Below are 15,385 nucleotides of genomic sequence, written 5' to 3'. Positions count from 1 at the left end.
ATAGTGTCAGTTATTTAATTTAGCCGTTGTTCGTAAATGATGATTACATGTCTTGTTTTCATAAAAACATTGATTTCTGAATGTGAGTGAGGGTCCGTACAAACAATAACATGACCATTTCCAGAAAAGAAACGAAGAAAAAAAAAAGGCTTTACAGGGGCAGATACTGTCAAACACAGAAATAATATATATATGTTTCATTTCATCTGATTCAGAACACAGTAACCCAGAAACTGAAAGTCTTTTTATCTGTCTGTCTCTCACATAGCAATCCCTCAGCTTTGGCCCTTACCCCATCAAATCTTTCTGCACTCAGTTCCATCAGTAGTAGTACATGACTTTATCTTGTGTGTTGTTTTCATCAACGAAGCTGAAGCTGTTGTTGTCACACCAATTGTTACCACTAGAGCTAATCAGCCGCTTAACATCTTCGAGATTATAATCTAATGGGCATTCTCCATAGTATCCACTTGGTTTCTCAATCCATTGGTTAACATTTTCACCTCCATTGCTGGTGCCATAGTTTAACATGAATCTTTGATTATCTTCACACCCCCCATTATAGGCTCCCAAACCCTGAAAGCTCATATATTCTTGCTTCATCTCTCTGCCATAGCTACAACCATCAGAGGAAGTGCAGCTTGGTTCACTCCCAAACATGAGAAAATTTTCTTTCATTGGATAATTCTGTATCATATGATTCACCAAACTCTCTGGGGTTTGAATAAGAGAGGAATTGGTTGCCAAGGTAGTGTGATCATTGTTCAAAAGGGACGGTTGGGACGATGACATGGGTTCGAAGGGTGTCAAAGATGTGCAGATTGGAGTGTAATAAGAAGTGCAACCTTTGTACCGTGATGAAGCTGGTGGAGCTTGATGAGAATATGGAAATGGAGGTGGTTTTCTCTGTGCTTGAGAAGTATTAGTCATGGCCATGAGCTTCTTCTTAAGTTTGGTGTTCCAGTGGTTTTTGATATCATTGTCAGTCCTGCCTGGTAACTGAGCAGCAATTATTGACCATCTGCAACATCGAATGTTGGAAAAGAAAACGTTCCATAACAAGTAAAATCCGTGAATAACTTTCTTAATAGCTGTAGGCGATGATGTTGAATAAATTAAACTTGGTATATGCATGTTGGAGAATTATCAGAAAGTATCAGATTCCTGATGTAAACAAGTTTCTCAAGTTTAAGGGTTTTCTTTTATTTCTCTTCTTGTTATATTTCATCAATATTCCAACGGAAGAAGTCATTAAATTAAAGAAAAGAAAAGGAGAAAAACCTGCTTCCAATGGTAGCGAAGAGGGTGCAGATAATCCTATCTTCATCATCAGTGAACTCGCCATGTTTAATGTTGGGCCTGAGATAGTTAAGCCACCTCAACCTGCAGCTCTTGCCACATCTTTTAAGGCCTGATATTTCAGAGACGAGAAGAAATTAATTAATTAGGTAAGAAAAGAAGTAAAGAGGGATCTTGTATCTTTCATTTCTGATCCATGTGGTAGATATATACCAGCTTTGTGAGGGAGAGCAATCCAATTCCCACCAGTTCCATATTTCTCAATGTAATCCTTGAGCTTTGAGTCTTCTTCAGGAGACCATGGTCCTTTCTTCACGTTTGCTTTGTCACAGCAAGGAGCTCTCCCCATCTCTTCTCTTTGGCACTTACCAAACCTCTCCCTTGTTCATTACAAACTTTGATGGATTGCAGCCTTTTAAAAACAAAGACTTGAGCCCTAGAAAATAAATAAATAAATAAATAAATAAGCCACATTTTTCTTGGTAATGGTAATGAACTTGTACATAAAAGCCAAAATGACAAGCACGGTTTCTAACTCTTACATATATATTAATCCTTGCTAGCTAAGCTAATACAACTTTCCATCTCAATATTTTTGCTTCATCGTCAATGTTTAAACTCTGCATTCTCCAAGGTATCCAAAGTCCATAAAGCATTAGCCTCGTATTTATTGGATATTTTTGTTAAAAATTATCTCCATAACTAACTGCTCTCCACTTTAAATTTGTTGGAAAAATAACATTTCCACCATTAACATTACTTATTGACACTGGACTAGACTTAATTGAGTATCAGCTACTTTGTCATCAGGTGTCTCCGACCGACTGAAAACTGTTTGACGCGTCACTGGGCAGTACATATAGAAGAAATGAGTAACAGTTGGCAAAACAAATACACAGGGATAGAGATGGTGTTGTGTTGTAACATTTCCTATATAGGGAGGGACCTTTCTTTACAGCCACAATCCTTTCCCTTGGAAATGAGCACCCTAATCTTACCTACTGGATATTCTACATCTTGCTGGTGTAGCCTGTTGGAGGTAAAATCCCTTTCTATAAACGGACTTGTTTGCTCATTTATTCCCCCTACTTTTGCATTTACGTCTGCATAAAAACACATGCTTTCAAGGATTATTCCTCCAATGGGTAAGTTGCCATCAACGTTGGGATACCAAACTTTTTTAAAATTCTTGTCATAAATGGAAAAAAAAGAAACATCCATGACCCTTGCTTTTTGTTTTCCTCAATATTAGGTCAAGCTCATGGCAATTCACCTCGCATTGGCTACTCCAAGAGACAGAATAATATTAAAATGGAAACAACATATATTGATGAAAGGAATGTTATTTGGCTTCATTATCCTCCAAAGGTTAGTTTATCTGGTAACGAAGCGCTGTATTAAGGTCTACATAAACCCAATAAATTAGCAACCAGTAATAAAAAATTTCAACATACAATAGCTTTATGTTATGGTTAGATCCAATTAGCTATTTAGCTTTGTTTGTGACTGCAACTGATGAAATCAAAATGAGTTTTTGAAAACAATATTATGGTTCCCTTATTTAGAAATATTATCATTCCAATCAATAATGGAGCATATCTTCCCTGCTAAAAATAACTCTTTTCATGTTATGCGAGACAGGGAGTTGGAGAATATGTATATATTTTAAACAATGGAGCTATTAATTAGTTTAATCCGGACACTGGTCTTGGCTTGACTTAAGAGCTATAACTAATCGTATCCCATGTGAATAATTGGTTGCAAGTCTAGGGTACCATTTTGGAAATTAAATGCGGTTGCTATTTTTTATTAGTGTCTTAATAATAAACACGTAATTGTAAGCAAAGATACGTTGACTAATTGGTTCCTACTTTTTATCACTGTCTGTTGCCAACAGTGCAATGAGATTTGAATACTTCATTTCCCAACACATCATCTTTACATGATTTACCAATTCAGTTTCTCTCCGTAATTCTTATAATTCACAGACTTATACAAGGAGATATATATACTCATCCAGATCAAAGGTTATAAATGTTTTTTTTTCATTTTATAAAAAAATTAATTAAGATTAAATTAAGTAATAATTATTTAATTGTAGATTTATTCACTGATAACTTATGATCTAAGTGAATACGAGTAAATAAATATGAGTAACTTGACTAATTGATCAAATGTGCTTACTCTAATCAAATAGTTGTTTACAATCACCTTATAGGCTCTATTTTAATATATTGATTAAATTAATTAATGTGCTTACTCCAATCATACGTATAGAGATAATATTTAATACAATGTTCATTAAAAATTTAAAATGTCACAAGATTGGAGAAATCACCGAAATCCTTGTATCATTCTAATAAATTCTAATAAAAGGGTAATATTGATATAATCAAGAAGCACGTCCATATTTAATTATGAATCATGCTATTAAAAGGGTACTATTGATATAATCAAGAAGCACATCCATATTTAATTATGAATCATGCTATTAAAAGGGTGTATGATTAACAAGCACACCAATTTTTAATTGACATTTTTGGATTTTTTCTAGAAAAGGAACCTTTCGGTGGAACCTTTCAAAAAATTTGAAGGATGTAAATGTTTTAACGTTATTTCAATTTAAAAAGGTTTCATTATGTTAATATTTCATTATCAAGATAACAACCTGGTGGTTAAATTAATTAATCCAAGTAATATATGATTAGGTCCAACATTAAAAAAACACACAAAAGAAAGACAGGTGTCTTCCTCTGCGTTGACCATTGGATACATGCAAACTAAAGCTTGCATGTTGTACCCGCTTCAGTTTTTATAACACTAAAAGGTTTTAACAATAAAAGTTCTAACATTTATGTAGTCTATGATACTTGAACGTAAAACTTCTAGAAATAACAATCATCTTTCTAACTATTGAAATAACTTAGTTCATGAAAGAATAAATACCATCTTCGCCAAAGAAGCCCTTACATTAGTTCATATGAAATTGTTTTCCTTGTCATTGCTACATCTTTATTTAAGGTTGGGTATTGTGTTTTTACCAAGTACATCCATGATCTACAAATATTTGTTAATATAAAAAAGTTATTTATCATTCTAACATCTTTTAAAGAAAGAATACGTTTATAAGAGAAAAATGACATTGTCATAAAATATTTGACTTTTTTTTGATGTTACTATTATTTTCAAACAACAAAGTCGATTTGATGACACACAAGGGTGAGAGTTAATAGAGTAAGGTTGATATTTCGAAAGATAACTTCAAACTGTCCAAATAAAAACTTTTAGAAGAGATTGGGACGTAACAAGAAGATTTTGACAAATAGAGGGTATGTCTGAAAAAAACCCTTAAAGAAAGTCCTGGACATAAAAATCAAATAAAAAGTGGTATGAAAGCTTGAAATGAACTAAATTGGATTTTGTTGTTGTTGTTGTAAAAGATAAAAGCTTTTTTAATCTGTCCCTGGTGATGTAACATGTTGCATGTTACAATGCCAGAATATATATATTAATCTAATTATTTTTCTGAAATGGATAGTCCTTAAAAATAATTAAATTAAAAAATCATTTTAAGATTCTTGCTTCCTATTGGTCGTGACTCGAAACTCGTCCATTTCTGCACTGAGTTTCGTGTCTGCAGTTGGGACGTTTCTTTATTGGTCCCACGTGTGAGCGGCTTCACTCGCGCGTTCTCCACTCTCTCTGCCACGCTTTTACCATCTTTTTTTTTTTTTTTCAAATCTGACACACAGCGAATACGCATAATTTCCTAGATGGACTGTAATTGAATGACGTGGTGGTTTTGTTGGCTGAGATGAGAGCTCGCTCAGAAATCACACGGTAACCAATCAATCAATCAACTATTGTAATTGCACGCCTTTATTTTTTGAACGATCTATTATTATATTATTCCATTTTTTTCATTACTTGTAAATAAAAAATATTAAACGTTTAAAGATATTATATTCTTTTTTCAACAGAAAATATATTATATTCAATTCCTCTTATATACTGCACCAATTATAATTTTTGATGAACTAAACTAACTCAATTAGCGTTTCATATTTTTATTTATTCATCGATTGTTGATAATATTTTTATGAAAAATTTAAATATAATCTCGAAATTCTTAACTATACATGTTTAAGTGCATTTAAATTTATAAAATTAAATATGTTGAAATAATAATAATTTTATTTGATTTAATTAATATTTTATTTAGTATAATATTAATAGGATAAAGTATAAATGACATATGTTGGTTCATACAAAATTTAATTTAATATTTTTGAAAAAAATGGGTGCGTATGATAATTTTTTCATTAATCATTAACTATATTAATATATATATGTTTTTTAAAATTCAATTATAATGGTTAAGAAAATCATATGGTCGTGACTATTTTTATTGGCAACCTTTTTGATGAAATTTTTATTTAGTGTTTATGAATTTAGAGATGGGGATTGGATTCCTGTGCTTACAATATCTATGTATATTTGATACGTGGGCAAAAAGAATTTGGTGTTGGTAATGTTCAAAAGAAATAAGAGCATATATCCTACGTTAGAAAGGAAAATATCTTTAGAAAGGTATTTAAAGGGCTATATTTTCTTTTTATAAGGTAATGTAATGAAACAACTCTCTCACACACGTGCGTCGCTATTGTCGCCGGCTAGCTAGTATTGGGTTATATGTGTCTCTGATATATTCAAACTTATTCTATTTTTTTTTGGAAAAAATTCAAAGGAATTTATTTTGAATGATAATTTGTAAAACTGAAATGAGAATTTTGTACTGTACTTATAGACGAAATTTCAGACGTTTGATACAGCCGCGAGATTGGAGTAATTTTCCAAGTTAAAATTGCTGTAATAATTAAGGAGAGTCTCAAATTATAACGGAAAAAAGATGGCCAATTCGTTCTGATTCCAAATCACACACTATGCGTATTTCTCTTTCATAATAAATAAAAGCATGTGTTATGATTTGAAGAAGAAAAAACATGTGAAAAATGACCGTACTTAGCAAAGAAACACAACCACCGACTGATTGTAAGATTTGTCAACAGTAATGAATATAGGAAATGGAATATTTATCCATGAATAACCCACGATTATAAGGCGTTTTTTCTGAAAAATTATCTTTTTAATTTAATATTTTCGATTAGGCACGATCAGATTATATTTTTTAATATAATACCCTTTGTAGTAAGGCGCGCCCACTACACCGCGTTATATGTTGATTTGGCGTCACGTGGGGTAAGGCGCCCCCTGAGGCGCGCCTTATGCTGACATGGATACATGTGTGTATGGCGCGGGGTAGGGGCCGCGCCTTACGTCACGTAAGATATAACGCGGGGCAAGAGCCGCGCTATTCAATTATCAAACATGCATAATGCAAGGTGCGATGCAAGGACCGCGCCTTGCATTATTTTCCCAAACTTCTCAGCTTTAAGGCATCATCTCTCGGCTATAAATAGCCGTCTCCCGTAAACTCTCTCACCAACAATCCTTTGAATAAGTAAATAACATCCAACAATCATCTTATATTCGATTCAGAAGTTTGCTCGATCTTTCGTTATAAGGAAATTTTGTTATAATATTTATTTTATAACTATATATGATTATTTGAAAAAAATATTATACTAATTGTTTTCAATTAATTTTTGTGTTTGTAGAATTAGAAAGTGGGAGCATACGTCGAAATTTTTTTACGATGTAGGTAATAATATAAAATTATATTATTTAAATTATTTACGTTTATGTGTACAAAATTTATTCTGTTATATTTTTGGTCATATATTATTTATTTAATCAAGTTTGTTTCAGTTGTTTTTTTGCAGATATAATATTGTTGCACTTTTAAACTCTAAGAATGACGCGACTTTCAGCTATTGTTTATTATAATGGAGAAATTCGAGAAGATGAAACTGACGTTGTATTCATATCAAATGAGCGTGTTAAAATATCATTCAAGAGAAACATAACTCTTGAGGAGCTGATAACGAAGGTTTCGAGGAAGGTTCATATTGGAAGTAGTAGAAGAATGTCGTCGTTGCAATATAGATTTCCAACATCATTGTTGCCATTAATTTATACATCGTTCAAACTATCGAACAATGATGATGTTGAAATGATGGTTAATTCTCAAAGTAATTATTCAGACGACGATATTGAGATGTATGCAAAGTTTGTTCAAGTGCGTGTTGTTCGGGGTCAGCCATTAAGCTCACACTATGGGCTGGCTGAACAAGTTGATCAAGTTGACAGCCCGACTACAGTAATGTGTAATGATTTTAATGCCATAATTGGAAATCCACATCATGGTGCCGGCACATCAACTTCAATGGGGAGACATTCATCCGCAACTCCTTACGATATGTACCGAGGTGGGTCCACAAACAATCCGTATGGCAACATCGCATCCAGTTCAAGGGGAAGTCATTCATCTGCAAATTTCTTTGACCTTAATATGGAGATGCCATCGACACAACAATCTGTGCAGATTCTATTTGAAACGATGGCTTCAAGCTCCAAGGGGAGGCATTCGACTGCGAGATTTTTCGATCTCAGTCCAGATATGCCTTCTAGTTCAAGGAGAAGGCGTTCCAGTAGTAGGTTCTTCGACCTAAATGTGGAGAGCATGGAGGAACCATCATCTCCACCAGAAGAACCGCTTCGTTAGCCTGGTGTGGATGGTGCTAAGACTGAACTATTCATTCACCCAGAATCACCACAATTCAACTCCGATGGTGATGATGATGTAGATGAAGTTCCAGCAAATGTGGCATAAACTGACCCTCCAACACACATATATGAAGCTGATTATGATGCAATGTACGAGCCAGAATTTACGGATATGCCTCATCTCGGTGACTATAGATATTACTCATCAATAAATAATGGTGAGTTATCTTTAGGCTGGAGTTTTCAAGCAAGGAAAAAGCGATGATGGCTATAAAAAATTACAATATCCGCAATTCTGTTCAATACAGAATCGGCAGTTCCACGATCGAAAAATATGTATGCTACTGTGCCCGACGCGAAAATGGATGTAGTTGGATGGTTCGTGTATCGAAGAGGAAGAGGAAAAACAACAGATGAGAACTAACAGTATACAACGGTCCTCACACATGTTGTGCTGGAGAGGTCAACCAAGATCATCCCAACTTGGACTCTGAAGTGATATGTCAAGCCATCATGCCTATGGTAAAAGCAAGCTCTCATATAGCTGTTGCTGTGTTGATTTCAACTATACAATCGCAGTATGGGTACACTGTCTCCTATAAAAAAGCTTGGTTGGCAAAACAAAATGTCATTGTCAAACTTCATGGCAAATGAGATACATCTTACAACGAACTTCTAGGCTGGTTTAGGCTGGTGCGGAGGTTGAATCTTGGGACAATTGTGGACTTCGAAATCACCTATACATATCATAATGATCGAGTTCTTCGCGATCGATGCCAATTCTACCTGGTTTTTTGGACTTACCCACAGTGCGTTAATGCTGTCAAATACTGCAAGCCTGTGGTCCAGATCGACGATACTTTCTTGTATGGAAAATACAAGCAAGTTTTATTATTGGCAGTTGTCCAAGATGACAATTACAACATTCTTCCAGTTGCTTTTACTCTTGTCGAATGAGAAGATACAGATTCTTGGGCTTTTTTCCTCCGAAATTTGCGTGCACATGTTATCACGAGAGAAAACATTTGTGTCATTTCAGATCTCGGAGCTGGGATCAAAGCAGCAATGGAGTCTTTGGGTCCAATGTGGCAACTACCCTTTGTCCAACATAAGTATTGTCTCCGACACATTGCTATGAACTACCATGGAAGGTACAAGAAGAATGATGAGTGTCAATTAATTGTGCGCATGGGTAAGTGAAACTGATGTAGTTTATTTTCTTTCGATCTTTTTAATTTTACAAAGAAAGCAAGTTAGTAAGTTATACATTTTTTGATCAGGTTACAAACTACTTCCTCGAACGTTTGAATCAATGCTTCAAGATTTGCGGGCGAAGAACGAGGAATGATACGATTACATCAGCCTCATCGATAAAGAAATGTGGACGAACGCATATGATGGTGGATATCGATATGGACACATGACGACCAACTTGGCAGAGACAATCAATTCAACTTTAAAGGGTGCAAGTCACTTACCAGTAGCGGCTTTGGTAAATATTATATATTTTCATTTGGGGGCGTTTTTTGCGAAGCTCGGGGGACAAGCTCAAACATGGATGCAAGGCGGTCATGTCTATCACCCTATATTAGTTGCAGATCTACAGAAAAAAATTTCTGCATCAAATGGAATGTCTGTAACAAGCTTCTCTAGAAGGCATGAAATGTTTCGTGTCACAGAGTTGCCGCGACCTCTTCAAGAGATTGGAGTTGTGTCGTTAAGAGTAAATCTAAGGGACAGAACGTGCGACTGTGGGTTTTTTCAAGCTCGTAAGTATCCATTCTCTCATGTGATAGCAGCTTGCTCGCATACACGTCAAGATTATAACCATTTTGTGGATCTCGTATACCTACTATCTAAAATTTTTAAGGTATACGAATTTGAGTTTCCCCCATAGGTAATGATAAAGACCCTGATGAGGTTCAAGATTGGCTTCCGATTGTACCAAATCCGAGTTTATTGAGGGAGCGTGGTCGTCCAAAATCCACTCGAATTAATTGCGATATGGATATTCGAGAAAGATCTAGACAAGACATAAGATGTGGGCATTGTAGAAACCCATGATACACTAGAAAAACATGTCCACTTCTGTTGTCACCAAGTAACAATTGATGAGGAAATGATGTATTTGTTTATCAAATAATAATTCTTGTACTTTGATTTAAATTTACTTCAAGTTAATGTCATTCGATAATCGCTGATGAAGATTAAAAAAATGATACAATAATACGAGATTTGACGTTTGCGTTATATGTGATTATAATAAAAGAGATAATAAGTGGCAAACTTAAGAAAGTTATCGAACAATTTGGTATTTCAAAATAATTTTAAATACAACAAACTTACAATAAGTATTAAATGGTAAATGCTCTCCGTCCACGAGTTGGGGGACGATGGTGCTGTGTCGGTGAACGTCTCTGTCGACGTCGCAGAAAGGTCTGTCCTCGTACATCCTTGGGAAGTAGAAAATGTTTGCCGTTATTGTCGAACCACTCATAATAACCGTCAGCAACCATCAAGAGGTCAAGTAAAATGAACTTTCTATGGGGAAGACGCCGATGTCGATCCTCCCACAACACGACCCACGATGTCTCGCCAGCCAATCTGTATATGTCTTGCCGAGTTTATCTGTGCTATGCAACTCATCCATATTGCGAGGTGCTTCCGGAATTGGTTGAAAACAACCAAATTGGTTGAAAACAACCAAATTGCCGGAGCACGCGATTAGTGGAGTGCCACTCGACGGTCGCATAACAGATCAAGATGACCATTGCCATCCAAACATCTGATGGGCCCCTCAACTCAGGTGGGATCACCAACCTCACATCATCAGTAGAATATGACACCCATTCAAACTAAAACAAATATATATATTTTTTATCAAAATATTAATCTAATTATATAACTATAATCTAAAATCAATTTTTAAATATTAAAATCCATACCTGTGTGCCAACCTTCTGATTGATTAACACCCTAATTTTTTCTAAATCATCAGGTAGCTCCTGATTATTTTTCCTATCAGTAGACCACCTATTCAAGAAAAATAATTTCTTATTCACTATATAAAAGTATTCATATACAAAATCAGTTTTATAATTACCTCAGGAGTAGCGTAAATACAAATGGATTTTTGACAACGATACATAAAAAGGGCAATCGATACCATGCCCAAGACTGCAGCAGCAGGAGACATCCGCCGATAGCATTACGCCTGTAGTCAATAGCTCGACACATCTCCCTGTACAGGCAAGCCAAAACTGCCGAGCCCCAACTGAGTGATCCGACCAGATGAAAGTCGCCAAGATGTTGCAACCACATACAGTGAACTTGGTTGCGCGATTTGTCTGGCATCAGCAACCCTCCTATAAGCTGCTGTATGCATGCTCGTGCATACTGTTTAACTTCATCGTTAGACGCGTCCTTGCTCAACTCCCAAAAATTGGCATATAACCAATTTAACGGTAACCGTCCACCGTTAAAATTTTCCGGGACACGTCCTAGACTAACCCGACACAAAGTAGTCCAAGAACCGGAAGCTATCCCTGATATCACACCTCCATCCATCGGAAGCCCCAGGTGCATAAAAACATCCTCAAGCGTGATCGTGCATTCTCCGCACAGAAGATGAAATGTGTGGGTCTCCGGCCTCCACCGCTCTACTAAGGCAGAAATAAGGTCTGGTTCTATCTTACAGTGACTCTGATATCTACCTAGGTGACTGAATCCAACCTATACTAAATACAACATTATACGAGTATGTATAACTAACTTAAAGTTCCTAATAAAAGGATCTAATATACGATATCTCTCCTAACAAAAATAATTACACAAATTAATTTTTAAACTAATAATCATGCATTAAATAAATAAATAAATTAAATTAAAACGTTAAAATATTACCGAATCAACAAAGTATTGTGATATATGATTTCTATCCAACCAAAGTAGACCGCCTTCTATTTTATATCTGCAAAAAAATTAATTAAATAAAATATTAAGCAATTAAAATAATTAAATAAATTACTAAAAAAATATTAAATATAATAAAATATACTTTAATAATAGAATATAAGAGTATTTGAGAGAAATTGAGAAGATTTGGTGTGATGAAAGTGATTGAGAATTGGGGTATTTATAGGGAGGGATGGGTGTGAAGTGTGAACGGACGAGGATAATTTGGTAATTAAGGGTATAACGCGGGGCAGGGCCTGCGCCTTTCTGACGCGTGTCAGAATCACAGGTAAGGCGCGGCCCTTACGCCGCTCCATACCCTTAATTACCAACCTACCCTTGCCCGTTCACACGTGTATCCATGTCAACATAAAGCGAGTCGCAGGGGGCGCGCCTTACTGCAAATGATGTTAGATCGAGAAATATAATCTGACCGGTGCCTGATCGGGATTATTAAATTAAAAAAATGATTTTTTTGGGAAAAACGCCCGATTACAAAAGGAATTATTTTACATATATATTTTTTTTGGATTAAACTAGATTTGAAAAATTGAAAACTTATCAAAATGAAAAAAATAATTAACTCCTAAGGGTTTATATATAATGCAAGACAAATAAACAATTTGTCGAATCTATTGCAGTAAAATTGGATTAAGCTGAAAGAGACGATGATGAAGCTTATATCGCTACTAGAAGTCGTTGAAGCTTGAAAATGCAGCTGAATTTGTTAGCATGTGTAGTTCGATACAAGAATCAATTAAGTTAACAGAAAACACTCTAGTGTTGTTTTTGACCGCAATTGCGTGTTGATGATTTGGTACTGGTAGGCACTTAGTTATCCCATTTCATCCTTAGCTACTTCAAATGCTGAAGCTCAATTTAACTATGACAAATTTATGTGGGTAATTGCATTTGCTTTAAAACTGTAAAATCGCATCGAAACTCGATCATTACCTGTGACTGTAATTCACTGATGGCGAAACAACTTGGAGTTCAGTTTAACTAGGTGCATTACACATCAAGTCTATGACATGTTAACGGCATTTGCTCTAGGTTTTTTTCATGGTTCCTTGTAAGTGTCATTGGAGTACTCGCCTGCAACACCAGGTGTTCCATTCGATAAACGATTTGTGCTCAGAGAATACGTCAAAACAGGGCTGCCTCGTGAATAACGGTTTTGTGCAGATGTGGTACTCCTTGTAACCTTGAGACGAGCCTTTCTACCCTGCACCAAGAAAATACAAAGATTTTTATCCTTGGTAAGGTACGCTGTTCGACAGAATCAATTATAACAGCAGTAACTCAATCACAATTACAGTCTATCCTCATGGATGCAAAAAGAACATTATACTGAATTTAAATAAGACAAATGTATATGATAGGATGATTAGGGACAGAATCACCGTTCCCATGCATGTCTCCAAGTGAGGAGCAAACCTCCCTGCAGCAATAGATCTCCCACAGTTCATGCATTCAAATATTTTACTGGCAACAGAAGGGTATGTTTGTCCAAATATATCCACCACATGCTTGCCATTTGTTTCACCATTGTTACTAGGGTCAGACACCCTTGCTCGGGCTTGTGCTGATAAACTCATTTCTTCTTCCTCTTCCTCCAAATTACGATCAAGGCCCAACTTTGCTAGCCGATGACTCTCAGATGCAACATCAACAATTACGGAATCCAAGAGATCCCCAAAAAAGTGAGATGAAAGCTGCAAAGACAATCCATCCAAACAAGAGAATTTGTTCTAATCGAATCATCACTAAAGCACCCCTCGATCTTCTAAATGAACTCAGGGGAAAAACATATACAGACCCTTAATCTTGTTCATCTCATGTACATAAAATCTTGAATTACCGACAACTTAAGAATTGTTCTTCAGTTTTTCATTTCAAAGAGGAAAAGAGTCAACTGAGTGAACAGGGTTACCTGAGTATTATCTTCATTTGGTACAAACATGACTTCAAAGCAGATAGACTTAGCCCCCAATTGGAGCTTCAATTAGAGCAGGAAGAACCTACCAATCATACGGCAAGCTGATATACATGAATTAGTGAGGAAAAAAAAAATAAGCGATTAATATCATCAAATAAAAAAAAATCCAAATGAAATAAATCAAATGCTACTGCAAACAATAAACTAACATAAACACAAATGAAAAATGGAAATAAACTCGTAATCCTTAAACTGGCAACAACGATAATCAAACTTAATAAATAACCATCAGCAGTTATTTTGATCATAAATTGACAATTCCATCAAATTTAATCTGCAATTGCTCATCACAAGCTTAAACTACTTAAGATGGGTAAATGCAGATTGGATTCGAAAGCATTCGAACATCAACTAGTGAGATTTACTAAATAATTACTTGATTATAGTAATCGATCAAGAATTTTAGGCTCAGAAAATTGATTTTTGGTTCAATCCACAGGGTCGAAATCACGTTAATCACAGACTAAATAAATTCCGCTATATCATTTAAAAAACACAAGAAACAAAAGGAGAGATCAGTGGTTAAATTTGACAGAAAAAGAGAGAAAGCTTACATGTTGGGAATGGATTCTACATGAGACATAGCTTCGGTTTGGAGTCGACTCCTCTCTTAGAATCCAGTGCATGCTCTCGACTTGGGTGATTCCACGTGGAGGGAACAAGTGTATGGAATTCTACCTTCTGCAATCACAACCGTTAATCAAATTAGCATTATCATCCGGCATGACCGTGGAGCATTGGATAACGTAGGCCGAGTAGAGAAAGAAATTGTATGTTGGGTTAGGCTAATGGCCCAACGAAGCCCACTGTTTCTTTCCATTCTTAAGTCTTAAGCAATTCTACCTTAAAAATATGTTCTCTTCCTTGCCATTCTACTGAAACAAAATATTAAAGTTTAAAGAACAATATATCTATATAATATATATTTTCAGCTCCTAAATGAGTCGTATGAAATAAATAGTTATGAACAAAACAAAACAAAAATGAAATAAATAGTATTAGAATCGACATTTTAATTTATTTTTATTAAACTACAATTATATTTTAAATTAATATTATCTCGTTGCATCCTCCATAATTAAACTGAGCTTATATTTTTAGCCACTTGATTCTAGGGAAGTAGCGGTTTTGTAAATGATCTATGCATACTCCAATGCTAGTGAAATAGTGATGTTGGTTGTGACTATTAGGGTCTGTTTGTTTAGTTGTAATTGGTTTTCCAGAAAATGAATTACTGGAATTTGAATTACTGGAATTTGAATTACTGGAAAATGAATTACTGGAATTTGAATTCTGGAAAATGAATTACATTTCTGTAAAATGAATTACATTTCTGGAAAATGAATTACATTTCTGGAAAACATCTGGAAAACGTTTTATGATGTTTGGAAGATGTTATTTAAACATTTTTTCGGTATATTTTAGTGAAATAAAATTTTATAAATT

The 15,385-nt window shown here is 35.0% G+C and overlaps 2 protein-coding genes across 4 annotated transcripts; both read right to left on the bottom strand.

Moving 5' to 3' along the window:
• Positions 1-321: 321 nt before the first annotated feature.
• Positions 322-1,648, bottom strand: LOC120117473 (transcription factor RAX2-like). The gene is made up of 3 exons (XM_039137751.1): positions 1,513-1,648; positions 1,282-1,411; positions 322-1,021 (listed from the first exon to the last, which is right to left on the bottom strand). Exons 1-3 carry the CDS (start codon positions 1,646-1,648, stop codon positions 322-324), a joined length of 966 nt encoding a protein of 321 aa, XP_038993682.1.
• An 11,004-nt stretch (positions 1,649-12,652) lies between these two features.
• On the bottom strand, positions 12,653-14,560 carry LOC120117466 (SAGA-associated factor 11-like). 3 transcript variants are annotated; one of them, XM_039137746.1, is made up of 4 exons: positions 13,874-14,439; positions 13,344-13,655; positions 12,980-13,165; positions 12,653-12,882 (listed from the first exon to the last, which is right to left on the bottom strand). In XM_039137746.1, the coding sequence occupies exons 1-3, from the start codon at positions 13,901-13,903 to the stop codon at positions 13,001-13,003; spliced, it is 507 nt and encodes a 168-aa protein (XP_038993677.1). In that variant the 5' UTR covers positions 13,904-14,439; the 3' UTR covers positions 12,653-12,882; positions 12,980-13,000. The 3 variants fall into 3 exon arrangements, with proteins under 3 accessions (XP_038993677.1, XP_038993678.1, XP_038993676.1); XM_039137747.1 differs by lacking the exon at positions 12,653-12,882 and adding an exon at positions 14,494-14,560 and having other exon boundaries at positions 12,908-13,165; positions 13,874-13,980; XM_039137745.1 differs by lacking the exon at positions 12,653-12,882 and having other exon boundaries at positions 12,908-13,165; positions 13,874-14,437.
• Between the last annotated feature and the right edge of the window lie 825 nt (positions 14,561-15,385).

This window comes from Hibiscus syriacus, unplaced genomic scaffold (assembly GCF_006381635.1).
Source record: "Hibiscus syriacus cultivar Baekdansim isolate YM2019G1 unplaced genomic scaffold, ASM638163v2 tig00110319_pilon, whole genome shotgun sequence".
NCBI lineage: Eukaryota > Viridiplantae > Streptophyta > Magnoliopsida > Malvales > Malvaceae > Hibiscus > Hibiscus syriacus.
This window is presented reverse-complemented; position numbering and strand designations above follow the sequence as displayed.

What these genes read in the sequence shown, in the direction of transcription:
- LOC120117466 (XM_039137747.1), bottom strand. Translation starts at nt 13,903, where the DNA reads ATGTTTGTACCAAATGAAGATAATACTCAG. An exon ending in CAAATGAAGATAATACTCAG is followed by an intron (nt 13,656 to 13,873) that starts GTAACCCTGTTC and finishes TTGTCTTTGCAG; the next exon opens with CTTTCATCTCACTTTTTTGG. An exon ending in TGGAGACATGCATGGGAACG is followed by an intron (nt 13,166 to 13,343) that starts GTGATTCTGTCC and finishes TTCTTGGTGCAG; the next exon opens with GGTAGAAAGGCTCGTCTCAA.
- LOC120117473 (XM_039137751.1), bottom strand. Translation starts at nt 1,648, where the DNA reads ATGGGGAGAGCTCCTTGCTGTGACAAAGCAAACGTGAAGAAAGGACCA. An exon ending in TGCTCTCCCTCACAAAGCTG is followed by an intron (nt 1,412 to 1,512) that starts GTATATATCTAC and finishes CTGAAATATCAG; the next exon opens with GCCTTAAAAGATGTGGCAAG. An exon ending in TTCGCTACCATTGGAAGCAG is followed by an intron (nt 1,022 to 1,281) that starts GTTTTTCTCCTT and finishes TCGATGTTGCAG; the next exon opens with ATGGTCAATAATTGCTGCTC.